The sequence below is a fragment of the Chiloscyllium plagiosum genome, chromosome 11 (genome assembly GCF_004010195.1).
Source record: "Chiloscyllium plagiosum isolate BGI_BamShark_2017 chromosome 11, ASM401019v2, whole genome shotgun sequence".
NCBI lineage: Eukaryota > Metazoa > Chordata > Chondrichthyes > Orectolobiformes > Hemiscylliidae > Chiloscyllium > Chiloscyllium plagiosum.
This window is the reverse complement of record NC_057720.1, coordinates 39,283,456-39,300,032: the sequence shown is the minus strand read 5'-3', so window position 1 is coordinate 39,300,032 and position 16,577 is coordinate 39,283,456. Positions and strand designations below refer to the sequence as shown.

The following is a 16,577-nucleotide window of genomic DNA, read 5'->3' as shown; positions in this document are numbered from 1 at the left end:
CTATGAAAGCTTGCTGTCAAAAAGTATTGCCTAACAGTTGTATTGATATTAATTTGCTATTTACACCTCCTTCTGTCAGTTTGTCCATATCTTATACATTGTCATATCTTCTTCAGCATTAACAATATGCCAAACGTAATGTCTCTGCAATTTTTGTAACAATCATGTGTTTATGGGAAAGAATAGGCTTTTGACTTATTGCATCATTATAAGAATTTTCTCTGTTAAAATGTACTAAAATCAATATATTGATCGGTTTTGTTTAATTGAGTTGTTGGCAGATGGAGTGATTTGCATTTCTTACCAGTAATTGAAAAATCATTTTATTATGTGATAGAATAATGATGAACTATGAAAAACTGAAGTCTCGTCTTGGAGAGATCCATGACAGCAAGATACGCCTGGAACAGGATCTGAAGAAACAAGCGTCAGATAACCGGGAAATTGACAAGAAAATGAACAGCATTAAGCCTGACCTAATTCAACTACGTAAAATCAGGGATCAGTACTTGGTGTAAGTAGAAATGGAAAATAAATGATGTTGGATTTAATTATCTGAGTGGCAAAATATGGTCGAATATTGGCAATTTAAACAGATGAAAATTTATGATTTTCTGTCTTTCATTTTTCTCTGTACTCCCCTGCCCTCACCACCACTACCTCCGTCTTGCAGATGGCTCAATCACAAAGGAGTGCGTCAAAAGCGAATAAATGATTGGCTTGGAATCAAAAATGAAAATGCAGATGAGTGAGTATAATTGTCAATGACTCTACTGAAAAATATTAGTTATTTTTCCTCTTACCTGGAACTAAACTAGGAATATAGTTATACGATCCTTAAGAAGGTTTTCTATGAAAGCTTGCTGTCAATAAGTATGCTCAAATTCAAAAAAGGTAGAGAATCTGTGTAAAAATGGGCCACCCTCTGTGTAGCTTGGAAAAATGTTACCACAAAGAGACTTTTTCTTAAAATAAAAATTGAGCTAGAATAATACATTATTGTTCAGCTATATAATGAACTTACTCTTGGAGCTATCCATTGTGTTGAATACGATGAAGGAATAGAGCTTTATCTCAACCCATCCCTCATTGTTCATATTGTTAGTTATCAAAACGAGAATAACACATTTTATCTAAAGTTAAAGGTTTTATTTCCTTGAAAATAAATTCTGTCTTATAAGGAATGTAAGTTGAATCGTGTTATCTTAACGTAGGATCACTTTCAATATTGTGTTATATTTTAATCAGACTATGAATGTGAATGAGTAATTGAAACAGGTGATAAATTTAATGTATCGGTATCAACAGAAAAGATAATGTTTTATTAGAGATACTTCATCAGAATATCATAGTGTAACCTCTTGTTCCAGCAATTTCAGATTTCTGTTTTTACCTTGGTATTCTATTTTGTGAAGTATCAGACATTTTTTTCTAAAAAAACTCCTATTGGAGACTGCAATAAATCTGAGCTCATATCCAGTTTTCCAGAGTCCAAACATGAGTTCAAAGAGTTGGTGAACTTTCTTGAGATCACATTTACAAATCCTATCAAAAAACATGCATTGAATATGCTTATGGTACCTAATAGCATACCACCAGTTATGTAATTGTTGACAGTGTCCAATTTTGATGGGTAGGAAGCCCAACTCGCTGGCGTGAAATGCGAGTGCCTAGTGGGCCACTTTGGTAAGCAGAACTGGTGCTGTGGGATGAACCCTTACATAGAATTTAATGGGAATGTCCATAATTAGACAGACCCATAGTGATATAAAGCACTGAGAACCCAGTATCTTTTAAATTCATCAGTTTCTTAGTGTTAGAACCAAACGTAGGCCTGATAAACAGGCTCTTCTGTTTCCATGGATTTTAATTCAATTTTGCAGGTAGCCAGATTCAGTTCATTATACTAAACTAACTGGTAGTAAAAACAAGGGATATTTGACCCTATTTGCAACAATTTTACTTAACATATGTTTTTGAATTTTATATGTTATCTCTTTTACTGCAACATGTATTTATGTACCAGCCTTAGGGTAATGAAGATCCCCAAGATGATTCATAGGACTGTTAAGGGACTAAGAAGATATTAGGTCTGATACTAGAAGCTAGGTGAAAGAGGTGGATTTTGATGAGAGTCTTAATGGAGGAAAGTGAGCTAGAGAGGTTGGAGAGAGGCTCAGAGCCTGGGCAACTGAAGGCATGTCACCAGTGGTGGAGCATTGAAATTGGGGAAGCCCAAGAGACCAGAATTAGAAGAGTTCAGATGTTTTGGAGAGTTGGGGCACTGGAGGAGATAACAAAGACGGGGAGGCCAAGGAAGCATTTGAAAACGAGCATGGGCATTTTAAAATGAAGATGTTACTTGACTAGAAGCCAATATAGGCACTGTCATTGAGCACAGGAGTGTCAGGGGAATGAGTCCTGCAAGTTAACACAAGGACAGCAGAGTTCTGGATGGCCTCAATGTGAGACCAGCCAGGAATGCATTGAAATAGTGAAAATTTAGAAGTAGTGAAGATACAATGAGCATTTCAAAACAAATATGCTGAGATAAGGGAAGACTACTGTTGGAGAAAGTGAGGACTGCAGATGCTGAAGATCCGAGTCAAGAATGTGGTGCTGGAAAAGCACAGCAGATCAGGCAGCATCTGAGGAGCAGGAGAATTGACGTTTCAGGCATAAACCCATCATCAGGAAGTCTAGCGTTGGTTGAGATGTGGAGGTAGACAGCCTTATTGATGAATGAGGTCAGAAGCTCATCTCAACATCCAACCTAATGCTAAGATTGTCCAAACAGACTGATTTCAGGGAGAGGGATGGAATCAGTCGTCGTGTAACAAATGATTGGTACACATTCACAGCTGTAACATTGGTCTCACAGTTCAATATAAATGAATTCATCGTAGAGTTGGAATTCTGAAACAAGGTAGCAACAATTCGTAATATCACTCCTTTTGAGAATGCTGTTGAAGGCTCAGTAGAATAACTCATTACAAACATTTTCATCTCAGCACATATTTTATCACTGAAGAAGATGAAAACCTTCCTCACTATGATGAAAAGACCTGGTTTGTAGGAGCTATTAATCGAACACAAGCTGAAGATTTACTGCGAGGAAAGTCAGATGGTGCCTTCCTTATCAGGGAAAGTAGTAAAAAGGGCTGCTATGCCTGTTCTGTGGTGTAAGTATCATGCTTTTATTTTATTGGAGGCTTAATTATGACTTTAGAAAATTCCATTGTTGATGCCATGTTGAGTCAGTTTCTTTCCAGCCATGTATTCAGTTTGTAATTTTGCTTGAAGGAAGTTTTTTGAAGGAATTTGTCAGGAACCAGTGCCATGTGTCATTAGTCATTTGTAAATGTAAATTCTGGAAATAATGCAGATTTCACTTGCAATAGCTGCAATGTAAGTCATATTTGAATACTTCTCACGATATCTCATTCTTTTTGTGTCCTTTTTGTTTGCCCTTTTCTCTCCATTCCTTGCCAATAATCGTGGTACCTTACATTGATTTACTCCCCTATCATTTGGCTAGAGTAAAAGAAAAGCAAGACATTGTAGTGCAGAGATTGGATGTAAGCTGTTGGATGAATGGAGGGAGCAGGTTTCTCAGTCAATGAAAAGAATGCACGATGAGATCTGAATAAGCTATTCAGTTTGGCAGACAGTATTGGGAGGAGTTATCGCAAAACAAGGTATGAGCTGATGTTTGAAACAAAAGTGAAAGGAGCATTAGTTAAACGACATAAGGGAACTCACTCGAGTCAGATCCTATAATTAGCATATTGTCTTTTCTAGGTGAGATATATAGAAAGCTTGTGCATGACAGATGCCTTAAAAATATTGTAGATGCATTAATGTGATTTTTCATTCTGCATTATCCCTAGATTATACTTTCTCCTTTAGCTAGGCATTTTTCTAACTTTATTTTCATTCATCCACTTTCCATAGCTTGGGGGCAGACCTAGGGCACGCTTCATCCTATAGGAAGCTCGCACTTCAGAACTGGTACCAAGGCTTACATTGAAGTTTCTTTGTCTACAAGGCCTGGCATGTGACCAGTACTCTGTGGGACAGACTGAGCAGTTCGATATGCTTCAGAAGGGGTGATTGTGTTGAAAAAGAATGCCTTTCTGCTGCATTCACAATAAAGTACAGTAAAAATCCAAAATCTGACTGCCTCAAAGAATAAAAGCAGTCTTTCTTCAGGGAAAAGAGACCTTGGTGGCACTTTGACCAGCTGCATGGATGCACTTCCATTTATAGTTGCCAATCTCCAAATGGGCATAACCTTATGGGAGATTTTTTTCTTCATTCAGAGGCTATCCAAAATAAGCCACCACATGAAGATATAATGGAAAACAGCTGGTAAATCTTATCTAGATTGTTTAAATCATTAAAGTCAACTTTACTAAATATTAAAAGTACAGACAATTCTTGATGAAAATGTTAGTTTCCTTACAAATAGTACATTTTGATTGGATCTATATGAACTACTTTTTTAAAAAATTACTTTTCTAAACAGTTTGGAGGGAAACCTCTGGATGGTAATAAAATAAAAATCAGGTGTTTAAATTAGAGTTTGGAAGCAATTGCAAGGAAATCAAGGCTAAACATGGTCATGGGAAGTTACAAGTACCATTTCAAAATAGAAATGTGATTATTTTTTTGTGCAATATTGGTCCCTTTACTGTTTGTTATTCAGAATTTGACAATAAGAATAATTCTAAATTATCAAACATTTGATCTGTAAATCTGGATTTATTAGAAGTGAGAAAGGGTATCATCTAAATATTTCAAGTCTGAGGAACGGAATCGAAAAGTGACTTTGTCCCTGTTTTTTACAAGTTCTGCACAGAACTAGAATTTACGTGCAACCTGAAGTGGTCACATTTAAACTTAATAGTTTCTGCATGAGTTGTTATAGATGCCTTCTGATCTTAATGCTGGCTTGGAAAGGAATTAGAAGAGAACAGTTTAGTAGGTGTAAATTTTCCTCACTCTGCACTGGGCATTTTCAAGTTAAGGGGTAGGGTTACTTTCTGAAAAAATAGTTTCCATAGGAATGCTGTTTGCTACAAGGGTGAGGGATAATCTTATTAATGTAGTAGGCAATGATAAATGTACAAAAATAAAGACTGGTTTCTGTATCACCGGATTACCTCCAGGTAATTAGATAAATATTTATAATATTTAAGATATCTGGTTACTAAATTTACTTTTGGAATATTGTGTTCAATTCTGGTCTCCCTCCTATCGCAAGGATATTGTGAAACTTGAAAGGGTTCAGAAAAGATTTACAAGGATGTTGCCAAGGTTGGAGGATTTGAGCTATATGCAGAGGCTGAATAGGCTGGGGCTGTTTTCCCTGGAGCATCGGAGGCTGAGGGGTGACCTTATAGAGATTTATAAAATCATGAGGGGCATGGAGAGGGTAAATAGACAAGGTCTTTTCCCTAGGGTGGGGGAGTCCAGAACTGGAGGGCATAGGTTTAGGGTGAGAGGGGAAAAATATAAAAGAGACCTGAGGGGCAATGTTTTCACACTCAGGGTGGTGTGTGTATGGAATGAGCTGTCAGAGGAATTGGTGGAGGCTGGTACAATTACAACATTTGATAGGCAACTGGATGGGTATATCAATAGGAAGGGTTTAGAGGGATATGGACCAAGTGCTGGCAAATGGGGCTAGATTAGGTTAGGATATCTGTTTCGGCATGGATGAGTTGGACCGAAGGGTCTATTACTGTGCTGTAAATCTCTACGACTCTGACTTGTTAAATCTACAGCTACAAATTTTAACAACCATTGTGTTGACTGACTTTGGCCCTGAATCAATGAAACAAGCTGTTTGCTTAAGATGTGCCATCATAGGATTTGTCTCCTGCTAATAATTTTTTGCTTTGTCTCCTGCAGCGCTGATGGAGAAGTGAAGCACTGCGTCATTTACAGCACACCAAGGGGTTATGGATTTGCCGAACCATACAACTTGTACAGCACTCTTAAAGACCTGGTGCTGCATTACCAACAAACTTCACTGGTCCAGCACAATGACTCTCTGAATGTGAGACTGGCTTTCCCCGTCTACAGCCAGCTGCCCTCTCTGCGCAGATGAATTTTTAAATTGGCAATGACAGATTACAGAACACTGAGGGCATTGTACTTGGCTGCTTTTGCACAGTGAGTACAGAATATGAACAGGACAGGGGCGTACTCAAGAGTTCAGGTGACCTGGTGCTACCTAAACTCCAACTGTGACTTTGTTTTTTGCTTTTATTTCAGTCACAGAGAAACACAAAGAAACTGGAAATGTATCTTTTTCTTTGGTTTTTGTTTTGGTGTCATTCGTGTGGAACTGAAACTTAAGTCCAAACAGTCTGGTGCTGATGGCTCTAGGCTACTTATCATGAGAGTTTAAAAATCTCCAACTTTCAGACGCTCTTTTTCATGGAACAGCCATTGAGAACTCTTAGTCTTAACTTCAGATCTCTACAACATCTAGTGCAACTCTGACAAGAGCACCCATGTACGGAGAAGTCCTCTTTGCGTTTTTAGTTTAGTCAATGTATTCTTCTTGAACTAGACTTGACCATGTTATCTGATTTCTTTCACTTGTCGGAGGACACTGAACTCTGTGTGAAAGAAGACCAAAGGCATTCAGGAGAGCTTCTGACAAAAAAAAGTTTAAAACTGGCAAAATTTGAAAACAAAAAGTTGCACAAGGGTCGTTTTCAATGTACTGGAGTACAAATTGAAACAAAAGAAATACAAATAAAGAACATTTTATGGCTTCTGTGACTCTGGAGCTCTTCACAAAACTAAAATGAAAAGACCAGGGCATCTTTTAATGTTGGTTTTAGCATTTAAATGTTCAGTCAGATGTCTGCAGCTGCACATATTTACACCAGAATTTGTGCTTTTAAAAAAAACATAAATGCATAATGTTATTAACATAGAACTGAAATTTTGCAATTTTACTCTGACCACTCATATTTAACCCAGAAGGTGAGCATCAAAACATTGTTGTAATGGGCAAGTACATGAAAGCTACTTGGATTTAGGGTGTGGGGGCAAGAAACAGAATCTTGTTTTATTTTCATTATTCTGGATGGCAAAGAAAGATCTTCTAGCCTAAAGGACTGATAGTGAATTGGATGAGAGAGGATGAGTTGGTGGGTGCTACCTATTCCTATTCCTGTAGAAAACAAAAACCCACTTATTTAACCTTTCATATTTTTCAAAACCAGTCAATTCGACGTGACTTTTATTGTGCGTCTGATTTATTTTGGATGTTATGATAATGATGTTGAAGTTTCTGTGAACAGCTTAATTTAAAATAGAGTAAGAAACTTCTTTCAGAATCCACTGAGCATGCTCTCTGGTATGTTATATCTTAAGAACACGGCTCATCCAGGAAAAGAGCCCCATGATGCACTGGCCATTTTTTGTGCAGTTCAAAAATTTTACAGATGTTTATCGAAGAAACAAAAAAAGATGGCAGCTAATTTTGCAGTACTAATCTCACTTAAATTTGGTTTTTGTTTTATTTCCAGATCTGGAGTAATAGCATCCATAATGTTTGTAAGTGTGCAAAGTGACTGTTATCTTTTCTTCTGCCAACAGTCTACAAAGCCCAGCACCGTATAGTTCTGACTTCTAATGAGCAAAGCATGGTCCACTCTGTACCTCTCACTTTTTCCCCACTTCCCTTGAAGCATTGGTCCATTTTACTAGTATTTGCCACTGCTCAAATTTCTCTGGCGTTTTGTTGTTCAATGTATGCAAAAAGTAATGGGCTCTGGGAAAAATGCATTTCATGTGAACAGGATGTGTTCTGTGTTTCTAATTCAATGCCCAGGCAATTAGATATTTACAGAACATAGTAAGAAGTTAGGATTTTTTTCGTGCCATCCAGATGCAATTAATTTTAGAAGTATGTCACGGTTTTAATATTACTGCAGACATCTGATGTAATATATGCTAACATTGAGCTAGACAAATGCATCCCTAGGTGAGGGCAGCTGGGGTTGAATTAAATGTTGCCGTTGGGCTTTGTGAGGGTCCCTGTTCAAATGGAGATCACAAGGAAAATGGAAACATTTTTTAATTCTTAACTGTGCACAAATTGGTGCTGGTGCTTTTCCACTGCTATGAATGGTGCAGCTGTAACCGTGGCCCACTCACTAAAAGCTCTCTTCTCCATATTTGAGCAATCCTATTTTGTTGTTGAACGTTTTTTTTTGTAGTGGTGAAGTGAATCAGACCCAGAATTACTGAATGGAGTTGAACAATGTATGTTTCCTGCGTTCACAGGAAGTGGGTGGTGAGGGAGGGGTGGGTGGGTAGGCATACTGAAAAAGATTGAAGTACAAATATTGGAAGCACTGGAAAGGATTCAGAGAAACTTTTGAGTGTTTCTGCTAATATTTAAGAATTCTTTTTATAAAGGTACTTTATCATTCCCCAAGAGACTTGTTTTATTTAAATACTAAGGCTGGGTAATTAGGTCAAACTTTTATTAAATGTTTAACATCCGACAGAGTGCAAAATGAGCTGTATTTGGAATGTTGTAGAAATATTGATTTTTCTTGGCATTGCTATGGATGTCATCTTGTAGTTTTATGCCCCTTCTTTCTAAGTTTTCCCCTCTGCCCCCTCTCAGCCGTCAACCCTGCATCCCACTACCAATCAACCTTGTGCCAGATAAAAGAATTAATTATAATCTGTTTGTGGTTCTAAATTTTATCAAGTAGAAAATACAGCCTGTTGCCATATTTACTAGTGAGTGTCATGCTGCTCTGTTGTGGAATACACAGCTGCTGATCCCTGAATGCATCGCCTGTCTTCTATATTTGAAGCACTTCATGGCAGTGCAGCACTTCCATTTGATGCCTGGGAGGAGTAAGTGAAGTCAATAAGAAAAGATGATCCTTCTCATTAACCGTACTTGGAGTCTGACAATTTTGGCGTTACTTTCCACACTGTCCTGCCCTGCAGCTAATATTTACCAGGAAGACTTAAAAGAAACGATGTCACTTAGTTTACCATGTGGTCAGAAGCCCAAACTCCAGTCCAATTGAAATCCAGGTGCCAGGTTGAACATTTTGAAACTGAGGGCTTTGGAGTTGGGAATAGCTTTGAGTTTAAAAATTCAATTTAATAGGCTTCTTTTGTGAAGTGATAAGCTTTTGCATGCTGACCTGTATATACACAAATTTTATATACTGTTTAATTGGGTTAAATTGTAATGTGTTGAATTGATTTTTTCTTAATTATTCATAAGGGCATCGCTGGCGAGGCCAGCATTTATTGCCTATTCCTAATTGCCCAGAGGGTTAGTTAAGAATCAGCCACATTTCTGAGAGTCTGGAGTCGCATGTTGGCCAGAGCAGGTAAGGAAGGCAGTTTCCTTCCCTAAAGGACATTAGTGAAACAGATGCGTTTTTCCAACAATTGGCAATTGATTCATGGTCATTATTTAAAGCCTGATGCTTCAGATCAATTTTTTTCTTATTATTTAACTAAATTTAATTTGTACATGTCGCCAGCAATTAAAGTTTGTTATAATCTTGGGTGAAGTGCCGAAGTATCTCAGACTGTCCAATCTATATCTTTGGAGTTGGTGAATACTTTTTAAAATCCTGTCTGCCCTTTCCTCGTTATCTCCCATAACCTCTCAGTGAAAGGGCAGGTCAGTTTCTTTAACGATTTTGTGGCTGTAGTTTAGCTGTTGGTGAAGTGGCAGGAGAAGGAGTGAGTGTGGAATCGGATACTTGTCAGCACACCATCTCCTAGGCGGAAGTGAGGACTGCAGATGCTGGAGATTAGAGTCAAGATTAGAGTGGTGCTGGAAAAGCACAGCAGGTCAGGCAGCATCCAAAGAGCAGGAAAATCGCATTTCGGACAGGAGACGTTCATCAGGTTTCCTGGAGAATCCTTGAATCTATTTATAAATGAAGTTTATAATTGATTACCTTTTTTTAAAGAGCTGGAATATCCCAGTGATTCATTTCTGGCTTGGATTCATATTCAAGTGTTATGAAATTTCTCCAGTGTTAATCTGAGTGGGATTGAGTGTGAAAATAGAGCTGTAAAGTAATATCAGGCTCTTTCTTTTGAATTATTATTTTACTTAAAACATTAAGGAGATTTGTCACTGCAACAGACATGGTTTATGAAGTGCATTCAGTTCCTTGACACATTTGTATACCTGTGTGTAATTGAAATTGCCTTGTGTTTAGTTTTTCCAGAACTGTTGGGAAATATTCAGTTCGTGGTGGTATTTGAAGATATGATCGAAAAAAAAAACATGTCCATTCATCCACAGATTGGGCTTCTCAACTTTGTTTTAAAAAATGTTTTTTTTTGAAGGGAATTTTTCAGAACTAATACCATATGCTGAATAATACAATGCATCTTTAGTTAAAAACCAAAAGGGAAGAAACTAAGGGGAGCAATAGGTTATATAGCAATATTTCATACTTCCCCTTTTGGAGTCTTGGTTTGGAAATGGTGTTATTGTTCAATAAGCGTTCTCCTGAGCGTAAATGGCCCTCAGGAAAATGTTGTTTAATGATTAGTACTTGAAGATCAGAGGACTACAATATAAAAATGACTGTTAACTGACACTAAATTGATTATTAGCTTGGGTCTTGAAGATAGTTGTGGTAACTGGGAAATTAAAATTTCAAACATAATGTAGGAAGTTGATGACAAATATGAGGGCAGAACAATGAAGCTCTTCTTCAGGTGCCCTTTTACATCTGAGTTAGGACTGCTTGTCACTGACAGGAACAGCAATGGGAAGTGGTCTTCATTCTCTGTTAGTATTTGTCCTCTTGATGAGCACTAAAGCATAATTGTAAAAAAAAATACAAGCAAACCTATGTCACAGGTGGAGTTTTTAAAATATTGCCATGTATGACTATTATTCCCCTGTCAAGATTGCTTGTTTGTCTCATTCAATCAGTTGCTCATGTGTATAATACAAAGCATATTGCAAGGCCTGATAAAGTAAGGGATCTGAAACGGCATGGAAGATATCAGTTTGAGGCGGTACGTAATCTTTAACTAATTGAGAAAAGTGATGCTGTAATATCTAATCTACTAAACAATCTTGTAAATTAATTGAAAATGAAAAATTCTACCTGGTCAGCAGCTGTTTTTTCACTTTCACACTGATGACACAGTGAGTACATCAAGCTTCCCAAATTGATTTGAAATTTGAAGTTTTTCTAAATTGGAATAGTGTCTCTGAATTTCATTCACTCCAGCCTTTCAAGGTTGATAATTCAGTATTGAATGTAAAGGTACTGTTAAATTCAGCGTTCAGGTCCCATTCCAAAATTGCACTTTCAGTTGTTATACTCTGAGCCCTGGTTCCAGATTTGTTTTTAAGTTTACATAATTTGCTGAATCATTATGTAACTAGTAGTACATTTGTTTTTCTAGCATTTGTGGAGAAAACACATTATCCATAAGCTGATGACAAATAATTCCCAGCCTTAGTAGAAATTCTTTATTATTATTATTGAGCAACGCAAATGTTCCAATACCACAATCTGCAATTGTTAACTTACTGTCCCAGACTTTTTAAAATGCTTTTAGTCAGTATTCTATTTGCACCTCCTTATTTTAAGAAAACTGGGTGCAAAGTGTGCTTTCAAGTTCTTTTTATGAATGCTTTTTTTTACAATGAGAAGTTCTATCCTGATGATACTTGCTTTATTTGAATGATTATATTCTTTGATTGTTTTAATTTTTTATTATAAATTGGATGGATTTGGTTCTCTGCAGGACAGAAGGTTTTACACGATTTGTTCCGGACAGTGGGGTCAAAAATCATTTCTGCACATTCTCCCTTTTTCCTTCTGTTTTGCTCTGTAGCTCTCACATTGTCTCTGTCATCCCTCATGTTGTAGCTCACTCTTGCCTCTTACTCTGTGGGGCTCTCTCTCTATCTCCCACAACCCTCACCTCTTCCCTCCTTCCCCACAACCTGCTTGCTATGTCTGTCTTGCTTGCCCTGTCTTTTGCTCTTCTCTTTCAAACAAAAAATTTAAAATTCATGCACTTTTCAAAGACAAAAACCCAGCATGTAACTTAAGTATGTTGACTGTTGTATCTGTGTAATTCAGCTTTGTTCAGTCTGTAAATCGTGTAGTTTAATATGAACTTATGTAGCTTACAAGAAAAGGTCACATCGTGCTTTGCAGTCAATAGAGTAGCATCTGCTCCCAGTCCTGGTATATTATACTTTACAGATAACTGTATACTGCACCAGGTTGTATCAGTTGTACAATCTCTGTTCCTAGTCTGCAGCTGAGTCTTTTGTGACACCAGTAACTGGCCACAGCATGTATGGGATTTTCTGCATTATAAGCATTAATTCTGTGTTTCACTCTCCACACAGTAACAGCTACTGTGTTCAGAACTTTTGTGATTTTTTTCCTTTTTGTCAAGTTGCCATAACTTCATATTCATCTATCTTGCAGAATAAAAATGTATTTTGTTCAGAATCAGTGTGAAGGGTTTAACTTTCAACAAAAATAAAACTGATGCCACCTGTTGCTTTCTCCTTTTGCACAGCTGATAATATTCCTATTCGATATTGGAAGGAAATGTATAAGGATCTCCTTTTAGAATCTGCATCAAGCAAAATCTTGAGATATTTTGGTTTAAAGGGTTTGATTCAATACAATTCATCATTCTGTTGTTGGATACATGATTTGCAGTTTCTATAATTTGTTTCACATTAGTTGTCTCTGTCACATTAGTTGTGATATGGTTACCACAAATCAATTTTTCTAGTTGCTTTCAGAGATTTAAGAGTCATGAATTAATTTTATTTCAAACTGTTTATATGTGTACCATTATGCAATGGGGAATGCAAGGGAACAGTGTGATGCTATGTTAACTTCAGTTGGGAAGATATTTATTGCTGGTTTGCAGCTACACCTCAGTAACGAGAGATACTTAGCCTATATCACAATGATGACTGCACTGAAAAGTACTTATTGGTGTTAGTGTAACAACCTAATATCATGAAAGGCATGATAAATAATAATAAAAGAAATTGTGCATCCTTTGATTGCCAATTGTGCTTTGAAGCTGCTATTTTTATCCAAGTTTTAAGTTCTGGTTGACGCTTCTAATGCCTAAAACTGAATAGAATTACACTGTGTATGTAATTTGTGTTTTGCAGTTGTGCAAAACATAAACTTCATAAGTTTTTTACAGACTTGCTTTCAGAGCTGGTGATGTCTGCTTTCTGAGACTGATTGTGTTGCCAAAAAAAATCACTTATCTGCATGGACATTAGTGTTTTTCCTGTGCAGAATAAATTCTAATGTGTTGTTGTAATATTTTGGATCTTTGCATACTTTACAGCATGAGAACACTTTATGGTGTTGATAGTTCACCCTTCCAAGGGCAGAGGTGACCAATGAAATGCGATCATGCAGTTAGCAACGAAGATTGTAATACTACGCTTTTTGTAAGAATGATTGGAGCAGACACCAGAAGAGCTGAGTAGTGCACTGACAATGAGGGTGATCCATGAATGCAAGCTTTTACTGAACCTAGGCAAAGTGAAGGTGTGGTTCTTTAGAAATGCGATGAGGAGGAATTTCTTCAACCACAGTGGTGAATCTGGGGAACTGGTTGCCACAGAAGGCTATGGAGGCCAAGTCACTGAGTGTATTTGAGACAGAGATGTAGGTACTTGATTAGTAAGGAAATCAAAGGTTATGGGGAGAAGGCAGGAGTTGAGAAGTATATCAGCTATTGATAAAATGGCAGAGCAGTTTTGACTGACCGAATGATTTAATTCTGCTTCTATATCATGGTATTACACAGCAAGTAAAGTCTATAAGTACAGCATGTATTTAAACATTTAAACTTGTGACTTAGATGGAATTTGAACCACACTGCCCTTCACAACTGAAGATGTATTAAATTAAAGATGCATCATTTGCAACTGGGGGTCGAAAGTCAATGAATCAATTTTTAATCTTCTTTCCACTCTTGGCATATGATTGAAATGCAATGTTGCTCTTGCCAGCCTCTTGTTTTTCTGCCCATCCCTTCTGCCTTCATAAACTGGAACTAATTAAAAGTTGTGTTCAAAATCTATATTACATTCCTCCCAATACTCATCACCTTTTCACTGATAGTCTGTCAGTCATGTTAACGATAAGTCAATTTCCAGCACCTTCCATTTTCATCCTCTGGTTTTAATGATCATCCACCTATCAGACCCTGTCTAAAACTCAGTTCTTTGGTGAAGCCCATCTAACGTCTCTTATTTTGCTTCAGCATCCAATATTGTTTGATTAAGCCTTTGTGCTTTGAAATGTTTGTCCACATTGTAGTGTAATATAAATCCAAGTTGTTTCCAATTATGTCAAATTATGGAAATGTCATAACTGAAACGTGCTGCTGTACAATTGTCAAATTGACTTCACAGCTAAATGACACACATTTTTTCTAATTCTTATAGCTGAGAAATACTGTTCTTTCAATACTCAGCATGGAAATGGAGTACCTTTTATTATTTCTAGGATTCTGAAGCACACTGGCATTCTAGTTGCATTTGAGAAATGACTTCTTGTGGAATTTGATGAGATACTCAATTAGAAGTGCCAACTTTTGGAAAGGTTGTAAATGTGATGTTGCTAATGCATTTTTGGCTTCCTTGTATAAGGAAGTGCTTGTAGTGGTGTTTTCCACCTGTGAGTCATGTGATCCTGGACAATGAAATAAATGCTAACACACCAGTGATTGTTCTGAGGGAGTGCTACATTATCAGTGAATCTTTTGGATAAACCTTTAAATTTGAGATCCTCACAGGTAAGCGTAAAACATTACATGATAACTATTATTCTGAAAAAGGAGTTTCGAGTTGCACAGGTGATATTGCTGGTGTTCTGTCCAATATTTATCCCTACATAAACTACTTGCACAATTATCAGGGTACTTTGTAAATTGTGAGGATTTGATTTGTGAAGATTGGATCATTATCTTGAAATTGAGGCTGCCACTAGGGGAATTGATCCTTTAGTAGGCCAGTACAGACTGACAGGCCAAATGGCTGTCTCCTGTACTGTAACCATTCTAGTATTCTTATTACCACAATTCAGACACAACAGCACTTCACAGAAACTAGGGTGGGACTAGGCCATTCGGCCTTTTGAACGTGGTCTGCTAATGAGTGCAATGATAGTCTATCCCCATTCTCAACATGATAATATTGCATTCTCCCCACACACCTTTAATGCCTTTAAAAGCTGGAAATTTATCTCTTGAATATATTCAGTGTCCTGACTGCCACAACCTTCTGTGGTGGAAAATTCCACAGGTTCACCCCTCTTTGAGTGAAGAAATGTTTCCTCCTTTTAGCCCTAAATAGTTTACCCTGTATTCTGAGTCTGACCACTTGGTTTGGACTCCAACCAGGGAAAACATCCTCCCTGTGTACTGTCTGACTGGCCCTCTTAAAATTTTATGCGCTTCAATCGAAACCCCTTTCAAATCCGAAGTCTAGTAGATCCAGACTTCAAAAGTACTTAAGTAGCTATAAGACACTTTGAGCCATAGAATAGCGAGGGCAAGTGCTACACAAATGCAGGGCTGTTTTTCAAACATTTCTGGTTTTGATTGTATGTAAATGAGAGAGATCTTTTAATACAGTTTTCTGCAGTGAAGACAGATGTTGCGTTAGCTTAAGTAATGTGAAGGTGAGTGCAGTGCTGTCAAATGCATGCTGCAATATGTGAAACTGAGTAGAACACTTTTTTTTCCCCTTATAACCTTCATGTTTTATGTCTATCTAGTTTAACCTTGCATCAGTTGTATGTAATTACCAAGTGAAGATGATGGCTGGAAATGTCACCTTTTTCTGGATTTCAGCTGTATGATGGTGGGAAAATGGCAAGAGAGGAAAAGACCAGTTGATATATCCAGCCTTTAGCTTATGCAGTGCAGTAAAGTCAAAAGGTTTATTGCTTCCTAGGCAGACTTCTGGAACAGGTGAAAAGCCATTTGAGAAAGCTACAAGAAATAAGGAAAACAATCCAGAAAACTCCCCTAAATGACGGAACATTTAAAGGACATAATGTTGACCATGACTTTGTATTAATTGGAACTGTGACTTCTATGAGCCAATATTCTCTAAGTCAGAAACCAGTTGAGCTGGTACTGTAAATTAGCATTTGTTGAAAAACCTGAACCCTAGATATATTATTTTGTGGAAAAAGAAGCCTAATATTTAAATTACTTAACCTTTGTACGACTTACAGCCTTGAGCCATCACCTCATCATTAGATACTGGGAAACTGATTTGCCCAATGATAATGTGGTGGAGTTCTTCAGCATCTCCATGTGGTCCCAGTGACAGCGGCTGAAATTTTGTTACAATTGTCCCTGGTGTTGCTGTTCTCCCCCTGTTACTTTTTGCAGAGCAGGTAATGTTGAAATAACTTGCTGTACTTGCCAGTATTGAATCAGGTGGATTGAAGGAGAGCTGCAAAGGCAAAAGCCTTTTTTTGGAATGGTATTCAACCAATGTGTTTCAACTG

General features: G+C 37.4%; 1 protein-coding gene across 1 annotated transcript; it reads left to right on the top strand.

The window, feature by feature from the left end:
- Positions 1–315: 315 nt before the first annotated feature.
- pik3r3b (phosphoinositide-3-kinase, regulatory subunit 3b (gamma)) lies at positions 316–12,518 on the top strand. The gene is made up of 4 exons (XM_043699151.1): positions 316–514; positions 674–748; positions 3,012–3,182; positions 5,917–12,518. Exons 1-4 carry the CDS (start codon positions 342–344, stop codon positions 6,113–6,115), a joined length of 618 nt encoding a protein of 205 aa, XP_043555086.1. The 5' UTR covers positions 316–341; the 3' UTR covers positions 6,116–12,518.
- Positions 12,519–16,577: the final 4,059 nt, after the last annotated feature.